The sequence below is a fragment of the Gallinula chloropus genome, assembly GCF_964237585.1.
Source record: "Gallinula chloropus genome assembly, chromosome: 6".
In the NCBI taxonomy this organism is placed as follows: Eukaryota; Metazoa; Chordata; class Aves; order Gruiformes; family Rallidae; genus Gallinula; species Gallinula chloropus.
In genome coordinates this window covers 19,587,980-19,606,348 of record NC_140091.1, presented here as the reverse complement: position 1 = coordinate 19,606,348, position 18,369 = coordinate 19,587,980, and the positions used below count along the sequence as shown (strand labels likewise).

Genomic DNA, 18,369 nt, shown 5'->3' with positions numbered 1-18,369 from the left:
AAAAACAGAGACAGTCTCCTTATTAGTTACAGCTAGAAAGCTGCCCATATAATCCTTAGCAGGAAAAAAAAAAGCATGTCCTACTTCATACTCATTGAATAGTATTTTTTTTCCTCCTAAAAATTTATGAAACATGCAGGCATTCAAGCCATCCCCTGGAAACTTTGTTTTCCTAAGCTGCAGGGGGGATAAAGCAAACTATAAATTCACAACAGCAGCAGCTACACCTCAAGAGCTCACCTGCTTCAACTATAACTGGGTCCTTTCTCAAGCAGCCTTCAACCTCACAAAGAACTTGAAACACCCTGTTGGTAACAACACTGTAACTGCTCTATTCCAGATACATTACAATACCAATTTCTGTTCCCGTGCAAACCAGACCCCTTGAAGGGCTGGTGTAATTCTGCTGAAAGTTAGTATAAGCCCAAACAAAGGGCCATTACATGAAATGGCACACTGACTGTGTGTCCAGGACAGCATTAGATGGCTGCAAAAGGGAAGAATATGGAAATAAAATCACCAAGAAGATTTATGCTTGTGCTTCTCTTTGGCTTGGTAAGCAGCTTGTTGAAAATACAGGATTACAGGCAGTAGCTTTTGTAGTCCAACTTGTCTCTTACTCCACTGACTGCAGTTTTGAAATAACAATGCTGTCTCTAATGCAGTGGGACTTAAGACATGTGCAATGTCTCACACCAGTACTGAAACTACTACCATGAATCCTATTCCCAGTACCTAATTTAATTTTCCTTCAAATATTTGCTCTTCTTTCTCCAGGATAGTTGTAATTGTCCCAACAGCTACCTGTTTTGATCAAGGTGCAATATAACATACAAAGCACAGGATAAGACTTCCAAGTGCTGACGTTGATTTTATAAGTTAACTCACAGAATCACAAGGTTGGAAAAGACCTTTGAAGATCATCAAATCCAACCAATACCATCCTAAGATAAACCATATCCCTAAGTACCTCATCTACCTTTTTTTTAAAACACATCCAGGGAAGGTGACTCAATTCCCTCCCTGGGCAGCCTGCTCCAGGCCCTGACAACTCTTTCAGAAATTTTTTTTTTTTCTAATGTCTAAGCTGACCCTGCCCTGGCACAGCTTCATGCCATTTCCCCTTGTCCCATCTCCTGTCACCTGGCTGAAGAGACCATCGCCCACCTCTCTAACTCCCACACTACCCATGCATGGCAATTCTTCCTCATTTGAGGCCAAGGTTTCCTAACCATTAATTAGACAGCTGTCTGTCTAGCTCTCGTGCAGCAACTTGCTTTTATCGCTGTTTTACTGACTTTATCACATTCTCCTTCCGTAAATAAAGTACTTGCACAGCCCACAAATTGCTTCCTCAGTTTACAACTGCAGGGTTTCTTTTTTTTCTTTTAAAACAGCATTCGTTCTGCAGTTGGTGATAGAACTCAGCCTTCGCTACGTCACAGACATCAGTAGTCTGCGCTGCATCCGTTTTACAACAGCTATCACTGAACATACTCTGAAAAAGCAAATTGGTGGCATATCTGTGTCCAGTCTGAGGGTTACATACCCACTACAACAACAAAAGCCTTACTAACAGAGTTCTGCATTCTCAACAGTGCTGGTATCCTCAAGAGCTTGGCCACACTGCTCCATGCTGGTAGTCTTCACATTAACAAAGAAATCCAGGTAAAGACTTGTTACTTCTCTCTTATGGTAGGACTAAAACCAGGAAGAATAAGGAAATGGCCAATAGAACAAAAACAAGCTTAAGGGTCAAAGGCATTATTCTTCCAACATACCTAAGTTTTTGGCAAATTTACTTATTTCTACAACCTCTAAAAGGGAGAAGACTCAGAGTAAAGAGGTTTTTATTTTGGAGAATTGAGAAGACAGCAAAACTGTATCAGATAGTATAAAAGTACAAACACAGGCTCATAAAAAATGTGAAATCCTAATTTAAAGGTAACATACCTGAATCACTTAAAGTCTGTCATCTTAACATCTATAAGTAGGATTAAAAACACACTAAATAAAATTGCCCAGTATTTTGATTACATATTTTTACTAATTTGTTCTTGATTTCACAGAATATCCAACTCATTCTGCATCACCGCACCCAAAAGAAGAAAACACTCCCTGGATATAAGAATTAAAAGAGTTTAAAATTAAGACACCTCCCATTGCAACTAAAACATGCATGCCAGAATTAAGCTGCATCACGTAGATTTAAGAATCTCTGGGTCTGTGTTACATGTAAGAGTGCGAAAAATGCCTGGACAGCGTAACTCAAAAAGGTCACTGAACATGAAACAGAATATAGACAGTGAACTACAGTGCAGGAGGCATTTTCTTCAAACCCATGGACAACAGAAGTTAGGTAAAAAACATACAGAAATGGACATGCAAAGGAAAAGATACCAAGAAGATTAATATGGAGTAACAGAAATGACTTGAACTGCTTACTGCATATTCTTCTGGGGTAACCTTTAGAACATCAAACACCACTGCATCAAAGCTCTTCTTCAGTTCAGCCGAACCTTTGTCACTCAAGGACTCAGAGCTGCTACTCTTCTGCAGAAACAAACAGAAACACTGATGATATTTTGGATCTCTTTCTTTGTTTGTTTTTACAGTCCCAAAAGCAAATTTCCTATTCAAACAGCACTGTTCACAGAATTCTTCTATTGGGCAAATTACCCCTTAAAAGTCAACCACAGGATATACTTGCTCCTAACAGAGACCTGTAAAATCAGAGGCTCCCAAGCTGCCTTCAATGGATTTCAAAGGTGTTCCTCAAAACACAACAGCTGCATTTCAACACATAATTTAGTATCAATTCTGTTGACAGAAAAGTTAATAGTAACAATAATTAAAAAAAAAAAAAGTGTCACACAATTTCAGACAGAAAAAATAACTCTACTGCAAGGAAAAAGACAAGGGCTGCTGCAAAGGAACAGTTAACATCAAATAACAATACCAATTTCTTCCAGTGCCTCTTAGAGGCATTAAAACAGGAAAATTGCACTGCTCCTGATGATGACACTCAATATAAACAATCACAGGGTTTTTTTAAATGCTATTAATTCACCTGTGGAAGAAATAGCAGATCCTAGATTATTCTTCTATGGATCTTTACCTACAACGTGTTTAGGTTCCCCGCAAAATACAACAACGCATGTAAAAATAACACTTTGTATGAAATTATCTTCATATTGTTTTCATGTTTCATACAAAGACAATACATCTGTGTTATGTATTATGCGTTATCCTCTGGTATATTCCAAACCTAGTCTATGATCAGGCATTACAAGAAAGAAGGGGTTTTTGCATCCAGAGATATGTTCCATTCCCATCTGAAGCCCAGGCATACTTATTTCAGAAATACACAATTTTGAGTGCTCCAGCTCTGCTGTGAAACACACCCTCAGCACAACCAAGGCCTACCTAATCTTATGTTGGACACTCACCTATCCTCAACCACCCTGCCCTAACTACCTTCACAGGGGGATACATCCTGGAAAGCCAAAAAGATCACACTCTGGCCTATGTAATGAAAGCACTTTCTGACAGTACATGTAATTTTACTGCTAACATTGAAAGCTTTCAAGACTATGTGTATGGGGCATGTATACAACATGCACATGAACAAGCACCTCACCAGATCATGTCTGGTGGAAACCAAATTTCAGCACTGTCCCACTGTACTTACAGTAACACTTGCATCATGCCTGCTGATGCCAAGGCAGGAGGGAAGACAGCACACAGTCACTGGTGCTGGTGACTAGTTCTTACTGTGCTAATGTCTTCTCCTGAAAACCTAACAAGGCAGTATTTTTGGGCTACACCATATATTTGGACTTTGGCTTCCCACTTGCAGAAACAAAAAGATTTAACCTCCTTGAGAATTCAGCCAGCTGAAATAAACTCGTCTGGTTCTAGGCACTTTGTTACAATGACACAAAGAAATACACACTCATTTAATAATCATGGCTGGGTTTTGTTCAATTCTTCTAATAGCACCACCTCACTGAAAGCCAATTTTGAAACACCACCAAAACCTCCAAACCAGACAGGCATTTTCAGTAACCAACATGCATACAGAAACATTTAGGTTGCAAGACTTCCCTCCTCCTAGTCAAGATAGGAACACACACCCACCCCACCTGCTGAAAGTAGATTCATGTAACTCTGCCAAAATATAATTTACTCCATTTTAATCAGACACCATATAAACATCCAAGACTATCTTGCTGAGTAAAGAAAGAGAGAGCTTTCCTCCACAAATTTTTTTTAGTCGCATGCCAACAAATGGTCAATTAATGATTCATAATACATGAGAAGGAAAGTACAAGAATCTGTATAAAAACAAACAATTGTCTTCCAGTTTTGTTTAAATCTTGACAGTATTTGTGAAACTGTGCTGAAGATTATTTGATTCCTTTTGACAACACAACTCTCCAATTTTCCTTTTACCTTGCCTCTGCTATTTCCCATTTCCATATGCACATGCAGCTCAGGTACCAAAACATGTGTTTAAATATATAAATAAAAACAATCCTCTCTGGTCCAAAGATTCAATCATGGAAGCAACTGTTTTCAGGACTTTGTGGCTCTCATCATTACTGACTCTGTAGTATTATTGAATATCTTGTTCTTTAAACAAAAGACAAATGAAGAATGAAAGGTGGGAAGGAGACAAAAACACACGAAAACCCGTTTCCCACTGTGACAAAAGCAATACAAATAATATACACCAGCTGTAAAGTAGCTGCCTCCGCTGAGTGGAAAGCTTAGGGTAGTATTGTACATCCATACACGCCAAAGGGTGTATTTTAGTCATGCTAGATACAGACAAACAATAGATCTTGAAAGACTGCTCAATATACACTGAAGGCAGAATTTCAGTCTCCTCCACCACAGTACTACAAGGTGTTAACACACACAGAAAATCACCAACAACAGCTCAGAGAGTGATTTATAAGAGTTGGGGGGAGTGGGAGGGAAGCAAACCAACCCTCCACCTCCTCCACAAACCAGGTCCTGCAAGCCCTACAACACTTCTAATAAGTTAGGAATTAGTCATAACTCTCAAAAGCTCCATAATCCTAGAAAAAAGAACTCAAAAATTCTGGTACTAACTTCGCTCTGCTCAGTCTCGTCCTGAGCAAGTAGATGACAAATGGAAAACTATATTAACTACAAATTAAGAGGCATCAGCAGAAGCTTCATTGATACACATGCTCTTCACTCAGTAGCTGTTTCATTCTAGAGGGCAGTAACTTTGGAGAGCAAGATGGGATCCATACCAGTGCCTGAATGTAGCCCAAGACACAAAAGGAACAGCCTTATTCCAGCACTACTGTGTCAGATCACTCTTGACACACAGAAGTGCCTGTCAAAGAAGAGAACATTTCCCACAGGCCTTGCCAGCCCAGCTTATTGCACTAAGAGCATCTATTATTGTTGAAACTTGAGAAGAAAAGCTTTCTTGTCTAGATGTATTGGAAGAGAACATTAAAAAGCCAGCTTTGGCTATGGCAAGGCTATAAATGCTAGCTTGTGCTTTACTTTAGTATACAAAGGTGAAAACCTGAAGTTATTCATATCTAAACAGGCACAGAAAACCAACACAGAAAACAAGATTCTGTCATATCAGATCTGTTAAAAGAAACAAATTAAATTAAAAAAAAAAAGTACCAGAATGTGAGTACTTACAGCCTTAAGTATGTGATAACCGAGTTTTGTAACCCTTACCTCTGAAGCAGTAGCTGCGATATTAACACTGCTTGACTGTCCGTTCATTAGGTCCATCCTGCCCACACCATTAATCTTCTGCCCTACATTTACAGCAGCAGGATCATCTCCAAGGCAACTGAATAACCATTCCTACAAAGAGCAAAAAATAATTGCAAACAATTTTATTCACTTGTTTTAAGCAAGATTCAGCATCTAAAACCCGTAACAAATATACACCATTTACAGGTCCAAAACTTAGATTCAAACACATATTCTAACATTACCTACTTGAAAACAACATGAACTATTGACAGTTCCATCACCTAACAGCAGCACAGACTTGTATATTGTTTTCCATACTATTTTCTATACACCAGGTATCAACATGTAGATGTATGCATTAACCCTAACAAAGCTAGGCCTGCAACATCAGTTCTAGTGAGATTCGATTCATCTGATTACCAACTTTAAAAAGTATATTCCTGGTGTTGACTGCATTAGATAACTTTTACAAGAAATTATCCAATAATTTCTTTATATGCCTATTCACCACCTTCAACTGAAAATTACCACATTAAAAACAATTTAAGAGTACCAGTGGAATTTACGCTTTTCTCCACAAATTACCCTAATTGTTATGAGGAAAAAGACCCCACCACACACACATACAGAGGAAAACACACAGTAACTTTCAATGCATGTTTGCAAGAATGCTATCACTTTTCAATTCTACAGAGAAAAGGCTGCAAAGAAATTGAAGCCTTTGGCTTCCACTACAAACACAGTACGGCTACACAATACCTAAGTGTCACAGAGAGTGTAAAAACTGGTTTGTGCTTCAATTCCCTGAGATATTAGTGCCCTCTAGTGCAAAAGCGATTATAAATCAGGTTTCACAGCTCTACGTTCATAAGTGTGACTGCTTCTAAAGTTGCTATTATTTATGAATTTCACTTTTAGGTTTGTAACTTAACTCAGAACTATTAGAGTGTATATAAATAAATGGAGAAGGAAAGTTACAGGTAATACACCACATGACAAAATAGCATTACATCATCTCATACCTAAGACCTCTATGTAATGAAATAAACAACAGTAATCTAAAAAGCTGTAACTCCAAGTGACCTAAACCAGGTATGTCAGATTCTCGCCTTCCAGATTTGTGTAACTGCAATATTTAAATAAAATATCCTCCAAAAAAAAGCAAGCAGTGACTTTAAAGTGTCACTGTAGGAATGCAATACAGAAAGGAGAGCAACCGAAAGAGCCAGCCACGTCGCGACCTTTAGCCAAACCCTACAGCTTCTATGTGTTTCTGGGTATTAACGGTCCCCACCCAAGTTGCCCTGACCCATACTTTTGCAGTTCAGAACAAGTATTCACATTCTACACTTTCTTGGTTTGTTTTTTAAAAAACTGATGGGACTGTCTCAGACGAGACATTCTACTTTAACACTGTAATCCCAGCCCACACGCTGTAATTTGCTTCCTCTGCTAAAAATACACTTGTTCAAAATAATACACTTGTCCCAATTTAATCTTCCTTGCTAAAAAACCTAGCCTTAAAAAATTTCTATCTTGTTAGCTGCTGTAACTGCAAGGAAAACTCACGCTTTACACAATTTCATCCTACTATGTTTGCTTTCTACAATACAGCTATGGGCAATCTTAAACAACTGTTTGACCCATGTCTCACACACTTCAGTTGTTGTCCCCTCTTAGTATGGGGAAGGGGAACAAGGGGAAAATTAGGGAAGAAGTGACAACTAAAGTGCTGGGGGTTTTTTGTGGAGGAACTTGAATGGTGCTGTTTAAAAAAAAACTACGCCCATTATAGAAGCCTCACAGGCGTATAGGAGTTGGCAGAGCCACCTCAGATATCTAAGAGCAAGCCAATTCCTCTATAAGTAACTGGGTTAAAGCCCAGTTTCTTAACAGTTAGTCTCACATAACCCACAGACAGCAACCAGCAACCCAGACAGCACCCTCACCCCCCATATTTCCTTACACAGTATCTCAAACTTTGGTCCCTTAACAGCCCTGGTCTCCTGAGTCATTATGAAGTTTGATTGCACTTGCCACCCCCCCCGCCCCCCCCCATTCCAAGCACCAGACAGGCACTTACCCCTGTTCTGACTGAATGCAGCACGTGCTTACTCACCCGCCAGCAGGCTAAATGGGATGGGTGAGCCTGGCAACTGTTAGGGCTTTCCACCTTAGAGGAGCATGCCCTCCATGCACACTGGCATGCACACTGATTTTACTGATTGCAACGGTAATTGCGAGAATGCGAGAACTCTGTTCCTTTGTCAAGTACGGTTGAAATTGGCCACCATGCCAAGAACATACTCCTAACAAAGCACATAAAAGATAGATTTCTTTTTTCCCAAAAAAGTAGACTAGAAAGTTCCAGAATTTGCAACATTTCAAATGTGCTTTTGAAAGCTGCATTGCGCATGAGAACATCACCGCTCCCGTAACGATGAAAAGTCACAGCAACCATTTTGGTCAGTGTATCATTTACGACAAATACAGAAAACATCCCAACACTGGAATAATTAACTCATTTGCTTGTCAGAGTCCCCTTCTGCTCAATACCAAGATAAGTAGTAAACGGCAATACCGGCAAGTGCTCAACAACAGAGCTGTTCAGAACACAGCTCGTACATGGAACGACAGTCATCACGCTGCAATAGTGAGACACATGGCTTTTGCTGCACAACCTGGATACCCAGCTACAAAACCTCAACTACACTCAGTAATTTTTATTTCAGCCTGTTTCTCTTCGTCAGTTTAATAAACGCCTTTGTGCTCAAATGCATTCAATGTGGACCTGAGAGTGGTTTACACAGTGCATAACACACTGAAGCATATATTTATGCTAACCTGAAGCCTGGGCCCACTACATAGCACCTTCCCTCCTCTTCATGCCATGCCTACTGTACAGTAAAAATCAAACTAAAAATACTGATAAAAAGATTCATCATACCCAAAGAAGTGTCTGAACTACACAGGGTCTGGTGCCTTCGACGGGTCTCAGTTCTTCCGCAAACTCACCTAAGGCTGTACTGGAGGATCATTCCATTGCAGCAGATGACTACAAATCCACAAAACAGAAGGCAGCTCAGTGCAGACAAGCAAGGGCCATGTGCTACGAAGCTCGGGGAATAACACAGGGGGTGACCGACCACAGCTGTTGCAAAGAAGTTGACTTTATCTCAGCACAAAGTCGACCAGAGAGTGGCCTTTGTTTTAGATAAACAGCTCTGCCAGTTGAGCAGATCAACTGACTGTATGACAACTGAGTGAATCAGTGAGTGGTGTAAATGTTTCTCCCTGAGTTCATTAAAAAAAGTCAATGTCTCCCTCTGTTAGCTAGGCCAGCATGGGGGAGTGAATAGTGGCTCAGCCCAGCGGAGTACAAGAACTAAATAACCAAGAAAGAAACTTTGAGAGCAATAGGCTTGAGCTGGCTTCACCCCCATATTCCTTCCTGGCAACAGGGGATGCCAAACATCATGACAGTGAGCATATTCTAGACACCAGTAACAGGGACCACTTTGGTATTGTGTTTGAATTAAAGCAACTGCAATATACATTTTAAAGCTCAGTTTAGATTACATTTGTGCAATTTTTATCTCTGCTATATCAGAAATCCTCTGTAACATCTATCATCTTCAAACAGTAAATTTAACATTAAACATTACACCATGTGTGGATATATTTAAAATACTCTAGTGAGAGAGCATTGGACTCCAACCCATGCCTAACAGCACACCTAAGCCTGACTCCCCTCCACAGCAAAACCCAGGAATATCCTTGTCTTTGCTTGGATCAAACACTATCCCAATAATCTACTGTTCAAACAGCATTTTAAAAGGCGACCCAAACATACATTAAAAACTTCCAGTCCAGAACAGTACAAAATGTGGAAGAAACACAGCCACAGTGTAATTTTATGAACAGCTCAAGAGTCACGATGACCAATATCCTCTGTGTTCTTATTCATCATGTCAGTACAAAGTGTCATCTGTTTCAATCTCAAATCCCCATGAAAAACACATAAGTGCTTTGCATGGATTATGTTCAACTTCGTATGCAGAGTAACTACCAAACACTTCAGGGACCAGTGAACAGCACGAACCAAAAAACCGGTTCCAAACACCATCAACCAGAGGCTCCTGATGTTGTGGAACCTCTCACTGGTGTTTTGACAGAACCAAAAGCTGCTTTTTTTCTAAATGAGGAAGAGAAGTGTATTAGGCTCCACTGAATCTTCATTCCCCCATGCACAGTACAGCCTGGCTGAATTCAACTATCCAACACCAAGACCTCCGGACACTTCAGTGAAATCTTGGAGCCACCAACTGAATTCTAATTCTGGATCTGAGCTCTTTGATTCTTAGTTAGAAGGGTTGTTTTTTCCAGCACCACTTGGCACTTTCTATATTAACACTGCTTTTAACCACTAAGCACAAGACAAGCTTCAATGAAAAAGGAAATCAAGTTCTCCAAACAACCATCACATTTGCTTAACAGGCACCAAGTCAGACCGTTTTGCCTCGAAGTACTTTGTGGAACCACTTCAGCATCTTGGACACCTCACGGCCCCTTTGATTGGAACTTCTTAAATACAAGACAGGACGATTAATCTATAGCTCCTTACCATACGGCTACAGGAAAAAGCCTCTAGAACAATTACTTCTTTTGCATGCTGTGGTTCCTACCTTACATGAGAAGCTTGTGGGTTTGGGTGCTGGGTTCCTGTGCGCTTCCCCTTCCACCAGTAGTTTGAGGGAAAAATCTCTAAATCTCTCTGCTAAAAAGTTACCACAGTATGTCCAAAATAAATCAAACAATACTAAAAATATGGCAACATTAAGATGCTGCCACTTTTATGCATTCTCCAGGTACTTCTTCCTTAAGAGAGGTACAGTTATGAAACACCTTTTAGTCTGATTCTTGCGGTTTGGTTGTTCAATATGAATAGAATCTGGATTATACTTCCTATAAGAGCACCATAGAGATGTCTTAAGACTCACTTTGGTAGTGTGCTGCACCTTGAGCAAGTGGAGATAAGAGGAAATTCTGCTGACCCAACACACCACACAAACCAAAAAACCCCCCGCAATTAAGCGCCAAGGCAGCAAGGAATAAACAACAGAACAAAGAATATTTATCCAACTATCAAAAGCGTTCTCACATCAAACCTGATGGCACTTTCCAAACTATATTCTTCTGTTTTACACTCAACCCACCAAAAAAACAATGCCTAACTATGCTACTACACTGTAATAAAGATAGGATGTGCACAGCATAAGAAAATGAAAGCCACCTAAACTCATGCTTTAATCCAGTTTTCAGTAAGCATGGTAATACTAAGAGGTAACGTAAGATAGCAAAACTGGTAGAAATAGAAGCTTCAGCAACAGAGATGAAATAAAAGCTCAAACAACTTAATGTAACTCTAAGCCCTGCAAGAAATTCATCATTGAAGATAATCAAATCCCAGACCCAAGATTTCATGTACTCCAAAATCCCTAGTCAGGTGCAGGAACCTTGGCAAAGTATTTTCGAAGCTGCCACCAGCAAAGACTGAGATGAGTCACTAAAAGACAACACGTATGGTGTACAGACCTGATGAGAACAGAGATGATACAGAGCACATTATTTATTGGAACAGGAAGAGATTGCCAACAGTTATTAAATATGCATTAATTTTTTTCCAAATACAGGAAAGCAACAGAATACAGGACAAATAAAACTATTTGATAGACAGAAGAGTGAAAAATTCAAGTCAATCAATAAAGGATCATTTGGGTTGACCCCTGTAAAATTTCTAGTGTGAGTTTCAGCACATCAGTTGAACTGCCTGCCACCAATGTTGCAAGCATGAAGCTGCCACATAAATTCAAGATGTTTCCATTAGTTATGGAAAAATACTACCTCCAAAACATTACATGAGAGACACTGATGCTGTAGTCTATGAAGTTCTGGTCACTTGGCTTCCAAAAGATTTAACTGAATATATGCAGAGAAGGGGTTCTCTCAACAAGACTCCACTGCACAAGCAGAAATCAGTAGACCTCAGCTTACTCATGCTACCAAACTGAAATCTGCACAAGGATACAGTTGTCATGTTTAAATATCAGGAGTACAAACCAACAGTACGGATGAAACTTAAATTTATGCTCAAAATCAGAATACAACTATTGGATGCTTTAACAGTTCCCAGCAAACAGTATCAAAAGCAAAACACCCGCAGCTGTTTAAGTTGATAGCACCTCCTTCCTGAAAGAAACTGTGTCATATGGCACCTGCATCAGCAGTGTAGCTAACACAGCAACACAGGCTCCTTTATCTTTGGTTTGATTAGTTCTGCTGCAAGCTCGAAGCACTTCTACACTCAAACAATTCAAGCACTCAAAGTTATGTCACACATCCACTCTTTTCCTAAGCATCTGTTGCACAACAGGCACAGCACAATCAGCTATTTAAGCTCCAAGACAGATGAAATGAGAATATACAGAATAGCAACAAACAGAACAAAACAATGTTTTGTTAGTTTGACAAGGAGCTTTAAAGTTATATAAAAAAGCAGCTTCAATTAAATACGGTCCTCAATTTAGAGCCTCTTTTCTTACCCTAGAAAGTGCCTTACCTGGACACAAAGTTACGTGAAATTATTATTTTTGGTTTTTAAAAATACACTACCCACAGAGCACTTTCACTGTCACACATGTGCCCACATTCTGGACACAAAATTATCCTACTGCTGCTTTTATGCATGTTAGTCTCCGATTTCAGGGATAGTAGGGGAGAAATAAAAGACAGGCAGGTAACAAGGATTATTAAGTCCAACTCCAACATTAAGGCAATAATTAATACAACTCTGTCTCATTCATATCTTACTCAATTTCCAGCTATCAAAATCCCTTCTCCATGGCACTCCAGTATCCAGCGCTCTCCTCTTTAATCTCAAGAGCTGATACAACTTATAGCTTCCATTTCCAGAAAAAACACACAAAAATCCAGAAGAGTATCCTTCTCCAGGGTACAAGTTAGTTGTTTACTAAATACTACTGCAAAAATAAAACTATTAGCTCAGCTTGTAATCAGCTTACAGCCACAAGTTCAGCTCAAAGTGGAAGGTTTTTAACATTAATTACACACAAATAGGAAGGAGCTCCTTACCAGTCTGACCACCACCATTCACAAGCCAGCTATACTCAGCGGACTGACTCATAGCCAAGAGTTAACCAGTAGGTACCACAGCACAAGGCAACAGATTTTTAACACTAGCATTGGTACACAGCTGCAAGTAGTAGCAGATCCTAGCCCTCACATGTGATTCAAACAGAAGGAAAGCAGCATTGCCAGCAACAAATCGAGTGAGCCAAAAAACATGTACATGCTACTTAAGTTTAGCCCCGGGTTGTACACGGTTTGCTTTCTTCTAAACAAAAGGTGTCTCCAGCAGAGTTTGAGCTTTAAAAGACATGATGTAGTTCACTAAGTAAATCACTTAATCATACAAGAACTCAAGACAACGCTGGTCACAAGCTACCTACAAATTCTCAGGTTCCCAGAGCCCGCTTCTTCAGAGATCACCTACCAGACTCTGTTTTGTAGTTCTTTACAAGGCACATTGCATGGACAAACATTTTATTCCTTATTCTTACCACCTCTGTCAGAACAGACTGAACATCTGACGTTAGGATGTATGGTTTGTTTTTCTTCCCGTACGCCAAAAGGAACCAAAATTATGTTAGCAGAGAAAGTACATCGAATATAATAAGGTTTATGCTCTCCTTGGTCTCCCTCTCCAGAATTCAAGCCTACGGACAGTTTAGCTTGTTTCAGTAACATTTCTTCATGCATTGGAAGAAAAAAAGCCAGGCTTGCAGAATAAGGAACCCCAAAAACACAAGCCAACCTGGTATTTACATGAATAAATAGTAGAAAGAGGGCAATGAAAATAAATAGGAAATACTTAAACTAGAAGTAGATATTTTAATTAATTAGGCAGTTCTATAAGACGATAACCTTTCCACAATTGGCTTTTCTGAGACCCCCCCACTACATAAACATGAAGCTATCGGTTTTGTTTGCAAATGAGTAGAAAATAATGAATGCCATGTTGATTATTTGATGCTCAGTTTGCAAAGCATTTTTACAATTGGTTAGGTGTGGGGGCAAGGTATCAGTAGAACTAAGAACACATTTATGGACAACACTCTGAACAGTAAAGCCATTACTTAAGAGCATGTAACTGCAGAGCACTGAATGCTGCCAGCATGAGCTTAGGATCCAAATAGTCTTTTCAGAGGTGCTAGGATTCAGTTTTGCTTCTTTTCTGGAAAATGCAAACACCAAATAGGGTGGAATTACTATAGACTGCATATCAGCAAAAGTATCTCCAGGCTCTCAGTGTGAAAATGCTCTAGGAGCTTCATTCTATATTCTCAGGGGCAATGGGGGGGGGGGTGGGGTGGTGGTTTGTTTTTAAATAAAGCACAACTAAAAATTCCAGCAGAAGACAAACTTGAAGAAAATCATTGTAACAATCTACAAACAGACCCACATGGATGGCACACCGTCTCTCAGAACAGAAGTAGTACTTCACAGGAAAAAATTTGGGAAATATATTTAAACACGACTCTGTGCCACCGCACACTTGCAAGCTCTGAAACAGTGGCACAACTGACAGCATGAGCTTTGTTACTGTCCTTAGGCTACAGGCACCCTGTCACCAGCCACCGCCACAACTCACACACCAAAAGCACATGTAAGAAACAACAACAATGCAAAGTGAGACTGAGGATCTGGGCTGAATATTCTGTGTAAACCTACACATCACAGGTAGACGTAAAGAAAATTCAAACACCCAGGCAACTCACTGAGTAATCTAATGTGCTAGAGACAAAACTGTGAATGGCCAAATGAAAAAGGAAGATGATCAAACCATTTAATATATTTTTAACAAGCCAGATATTACAAAGTACCAACTGTTGCTGAGTAACAGCCTCCAAATCTACAGATTCAAAGGCTCGGCACATACTCCTGCTTCAGCAGCACACTTTCAGTGTACAGTAAGACAAAAAGATTTACATTTTGGGAAAACGTAAAACTCCTCCTACATCAAATGTCTTGACTTTCTCATTCAAAAAGAGGAATCCAAGAAAGGATCTTTCTTGAACAATACACATATCTTGGTCCGTTTTGAAAGTCAGCTTTCAGAGACGTGAGTACAGTCTTTATCAATAATACCTGTGATGACATTTCAACAGCGTTCTCTATAATTACTCTTTTATTAACATCATGCATCTATAGGGAAGTTCACACTGTTGCTATAAAAATGGTGTTAAGAGGAAAAACTCTAACAGCATATGAATTGCCTATATTTAATATGCCAAATATTCCGTGGAAATACAATAGACATTTGGGGAAGAGAACTGGATTTTCTGCCTGTGCTACTATCCCCTGCATTTGTTTGTGAAAGTGTGCCAAACCCAGAATACCCAACTTCTACAAGCAAACAATAGACAAACAAGCTAGCCATCCATCCAACCATCCACATCTTCCCCACATTTCTAATCCCCTTGAGAAGAACCTCAGTAAATCAGGCAACCGATGAGACAGCTTGTAAAGACCCAGATACCAACAGTTTAATATTAAATACTTTTTGTCACTCGAGACCAGTTGGTAACTGATGACGCCTAAGAAAGCACAATACAGAAAACGCGCAAATCCAAGTTAATTGGCACAAACTCAGGACTTCAAACATTTAAAACAAGGTTACAACAGCCATTTGGTTTGAGAACCACCAGATAAATCCACTGAGGATTTGTCAGCTGGCCCAGCCTAATGGCAATGACCTAGTCAAAGCTCCTGAAACTGGAGACCAAGCACATATTTGCTTCCCCTGAAATAGTTTCAAGTGAACATTTGCATGAAGGAGGGCAGTATATATTTAAGATGGTATTGGATTTTTCTCTTATAATCATAGCAGAAACTTGCAGTAGATTGCATGGGATTTATCTGAAGGCCTGGCATTCTGGTATACCACCTTATTTCTCGTGCACTAACAACTGAATCACCAGAACCCCTAAATACGATTTCAGGTAAACAGACAGCATAAATGAGAGCCTCGCTGGAGCTATTTCAAAGCCATCTATCTACATTATTGATGAAAGGATCTGCTCCAAAGAAGGAATGACATAATAAATATCTACAGTTTGTAGAACTTGTATAACTAATGTTGAATACGCTGTTTTCCAGCAGACATCAAAAAGCTGCTTAGCTGCAGCACATGCATTAATCTGAAAAGCATAGCTGGCAAAGCACAAGATCCAACTATGCAAAACACATCCGTATACCTCTAATGGTAGTCAAGGCAAGCCTCATTCTTGCTACAAAACAAGGGAAGAGACAAACTTCAGGGCAAGGATTAATGACACAGTTCTTTACAGCACACGTGACAATTTCAAACTAACCAGAGACCAAGGAAATCAATTTCCCAAATGGCTTCCTAAGGAGGTAGAGGCATGTTGTTTTGTTTGTGAGCCACACTTCAGACTGGGAATGCAAAAAATCACTAACTGCTAAAAAGATGCATATATCCTTTTGCTCTACATGGGATGCAGGGCCAATATGATCAACAAGCCAGGAAAGGAACACAGGCTCGGGCACAGTTTACTGGCATTAAAGAAAGCACAAGGCACACATGTGTGCACAACAGTGGCTGGCCTGCGGGGTTTGACAGGCACAGAAAAGTTGTAGGCACTTAAGCTAAGTGAGAACATGTTCAAAGCAGGGACAACCATTTTCTTCCACATCTCACAGAAAGCAGGGGGAATCCTGCAATTTGTATATGCTTTTAAGAGCATGACAACTGCTGACAGAAGAACAGCATTTACTGGTCCTTTTGGTATTTAGGAGTCAAGTCCAGGTCATTCACCCCATGCACAAAGGTTCCAGTATGCCTTCGAGACAGTCTGTCAAGCAGGATTTTCAAGATTATTCCAGCACTACAAACTTGACACAGTAGGTTCACAAGTGATATCCTATCCAAATTCTACTTGGACACTTGAGAAATTCAGTGGATGACTTCCTCAAGCGTATCCTTCAGCTTATAAACTGCAGCTGTGTCCATTTCTGTCAAATCATTGGATGTATGCATTAAAAATTGATTTAAGTGGCTATATGTGCAAGCTGAAAAGTGGTGTCCAAGAGCAATGGCAGCAATTGCCAGTACACAATATAGTTCTGATAAAAAGATTTGGAGGATACTGGTCTTTTGAATGTAAATATACAGATTTACAGCAGATAACACTATTTAAGGAAATCCCGTTGTTTACAGTTCATTTAACTAAAAAGAAAATTACATTTGCCTTTGTGTTAATCTTTTAGCAAATAAAAACTAAACCTAGAATGCTACAATGCAAGAAAGTCCACCCCGTGAGATAGGAGGGTATCGCCCTATGTGACTATTCAGTGACTATCTTTGAAAGGCTCATAGACTGGCACCTTCAAAAAAAACTCAAAACAAAACAAAAAACCCATTATAAACTGCTACTTCAGTTGGTACTAACAGCTGAACTCCCTAAATTTAGCACACTGATTAGAAAATGCTTTGCTTTACTGTCTAGTATCACCAAACCAATCAAATTGGTACAACAAAGGAGTAGTGCAAATCTTGGGGAAATCACAGCGAGAACCAAAGCAAAGAAAACCACATCCTAAACAACCTACCAAGTAAGCTTTTATTTCTCTGGTAGCTTCTGGCAGAAAACCTTGCAGGAGTTCTGTTCTAAAGTTTGCACAAAGTCTTTGCCCACACTTCTACAGGGAGGGGATCTTCTGTTCCAGACTAATCAATAGGACTTAAGAAACAGACATTAGCCATTCTGTAAAAACCAATGAAAGATAATTCTTCACCTAAATGAAAATGCAACACTTCTTTGAGACTCTGTCATGCCCCATACAGCAGCCGTAAGATTTTTAGTTTAAAAATAATAATTCAGCTACTCAAAGAAATACACAATAAATAAATGCTTGGCCAAGACAAGCATTTTTGCTGCCACATAAGACTGACCTTGAATAGGAAGAAAAACATGAAAAAAACGACAGAGAACTGAAAGGGTCTGAGGAACAGGTTTTAAATATTTGGAACAAGCAGCCTAAGTTACAACTTGGACAAGGGTTCGGTATCACTTTATTGACAGTAAACCATCCTTGTCCTGGAGGTATGTTTCTTACTGTGACACATTTCCTTGTAAGTGGACACTACACACCAAACAGAGCAGACTAGCTTGAAGCAAAACATCCCAGTGAAGAGAAAGCTGTGCTGGGAAAACAAACAGCTGGGAGAGCTGGACAGGGAACCCAACTGCCAACAGGACTTTTTCATACCCTCCAGACGCCAGCCACAGCCCCTGGGCTGCCAGATGGAGATCGCTGCCGTGCAGAACCACGTGCTTTTACATTCTACACTACTTAAACATTTTTAATGCCTATTTATTGTGACTTTAAGACAAGTTAACTTATCACTGCAATATTGTGTAGAGTGAATTTGATTCCTGGTCGAGAAATTGTGTAAATTTGCAATTCCAGCAGGTATTCTTTGATGACATACAAGATACCCTAAAA

The 18,369-nt window shown here is 39.7% G+C and overlaps 1 protein-coding gene across 4 annotated transcripts in view; it reads right to left on the bottom strand.

Moving 5' to 3' along the window:
* The window catches only part of RALGPS2 (Ral GEF with PH domain and SH3 binding motif 2), a gene marked incomplete at its 5' end in the record, with an annotated part of 94,914 nt that extends 89,106 nt beyond the window's left edge, over nucleotides 1-5,808 (bottom strand). For 2 of the 4 annotated variants that reach the window (XM_084265897.1, XM_084265899.1), the window contains 2 exons: nucleotides 2,446-2,553; nucleotides 5,737-5,793. In XM_084265897.1, coding sequence (XP_084122023.1) covers nucleotides 2,446-2,553; nucleotides 5,737-5,793 — 165 coding nt within the window. Of the gene's footprint in view, nucleotides 1-2,445; nucleotides 2,575-5,736 lie in introns of all 4 variants that reach the window. The other 2 variants (XM_084265900.1, XM_084265898.1) reach the window with 2 other exon arrangements.
* Between the last annotated feature and the right edge of the window lie 12,561 nt (nucleotides 5,809-18,369).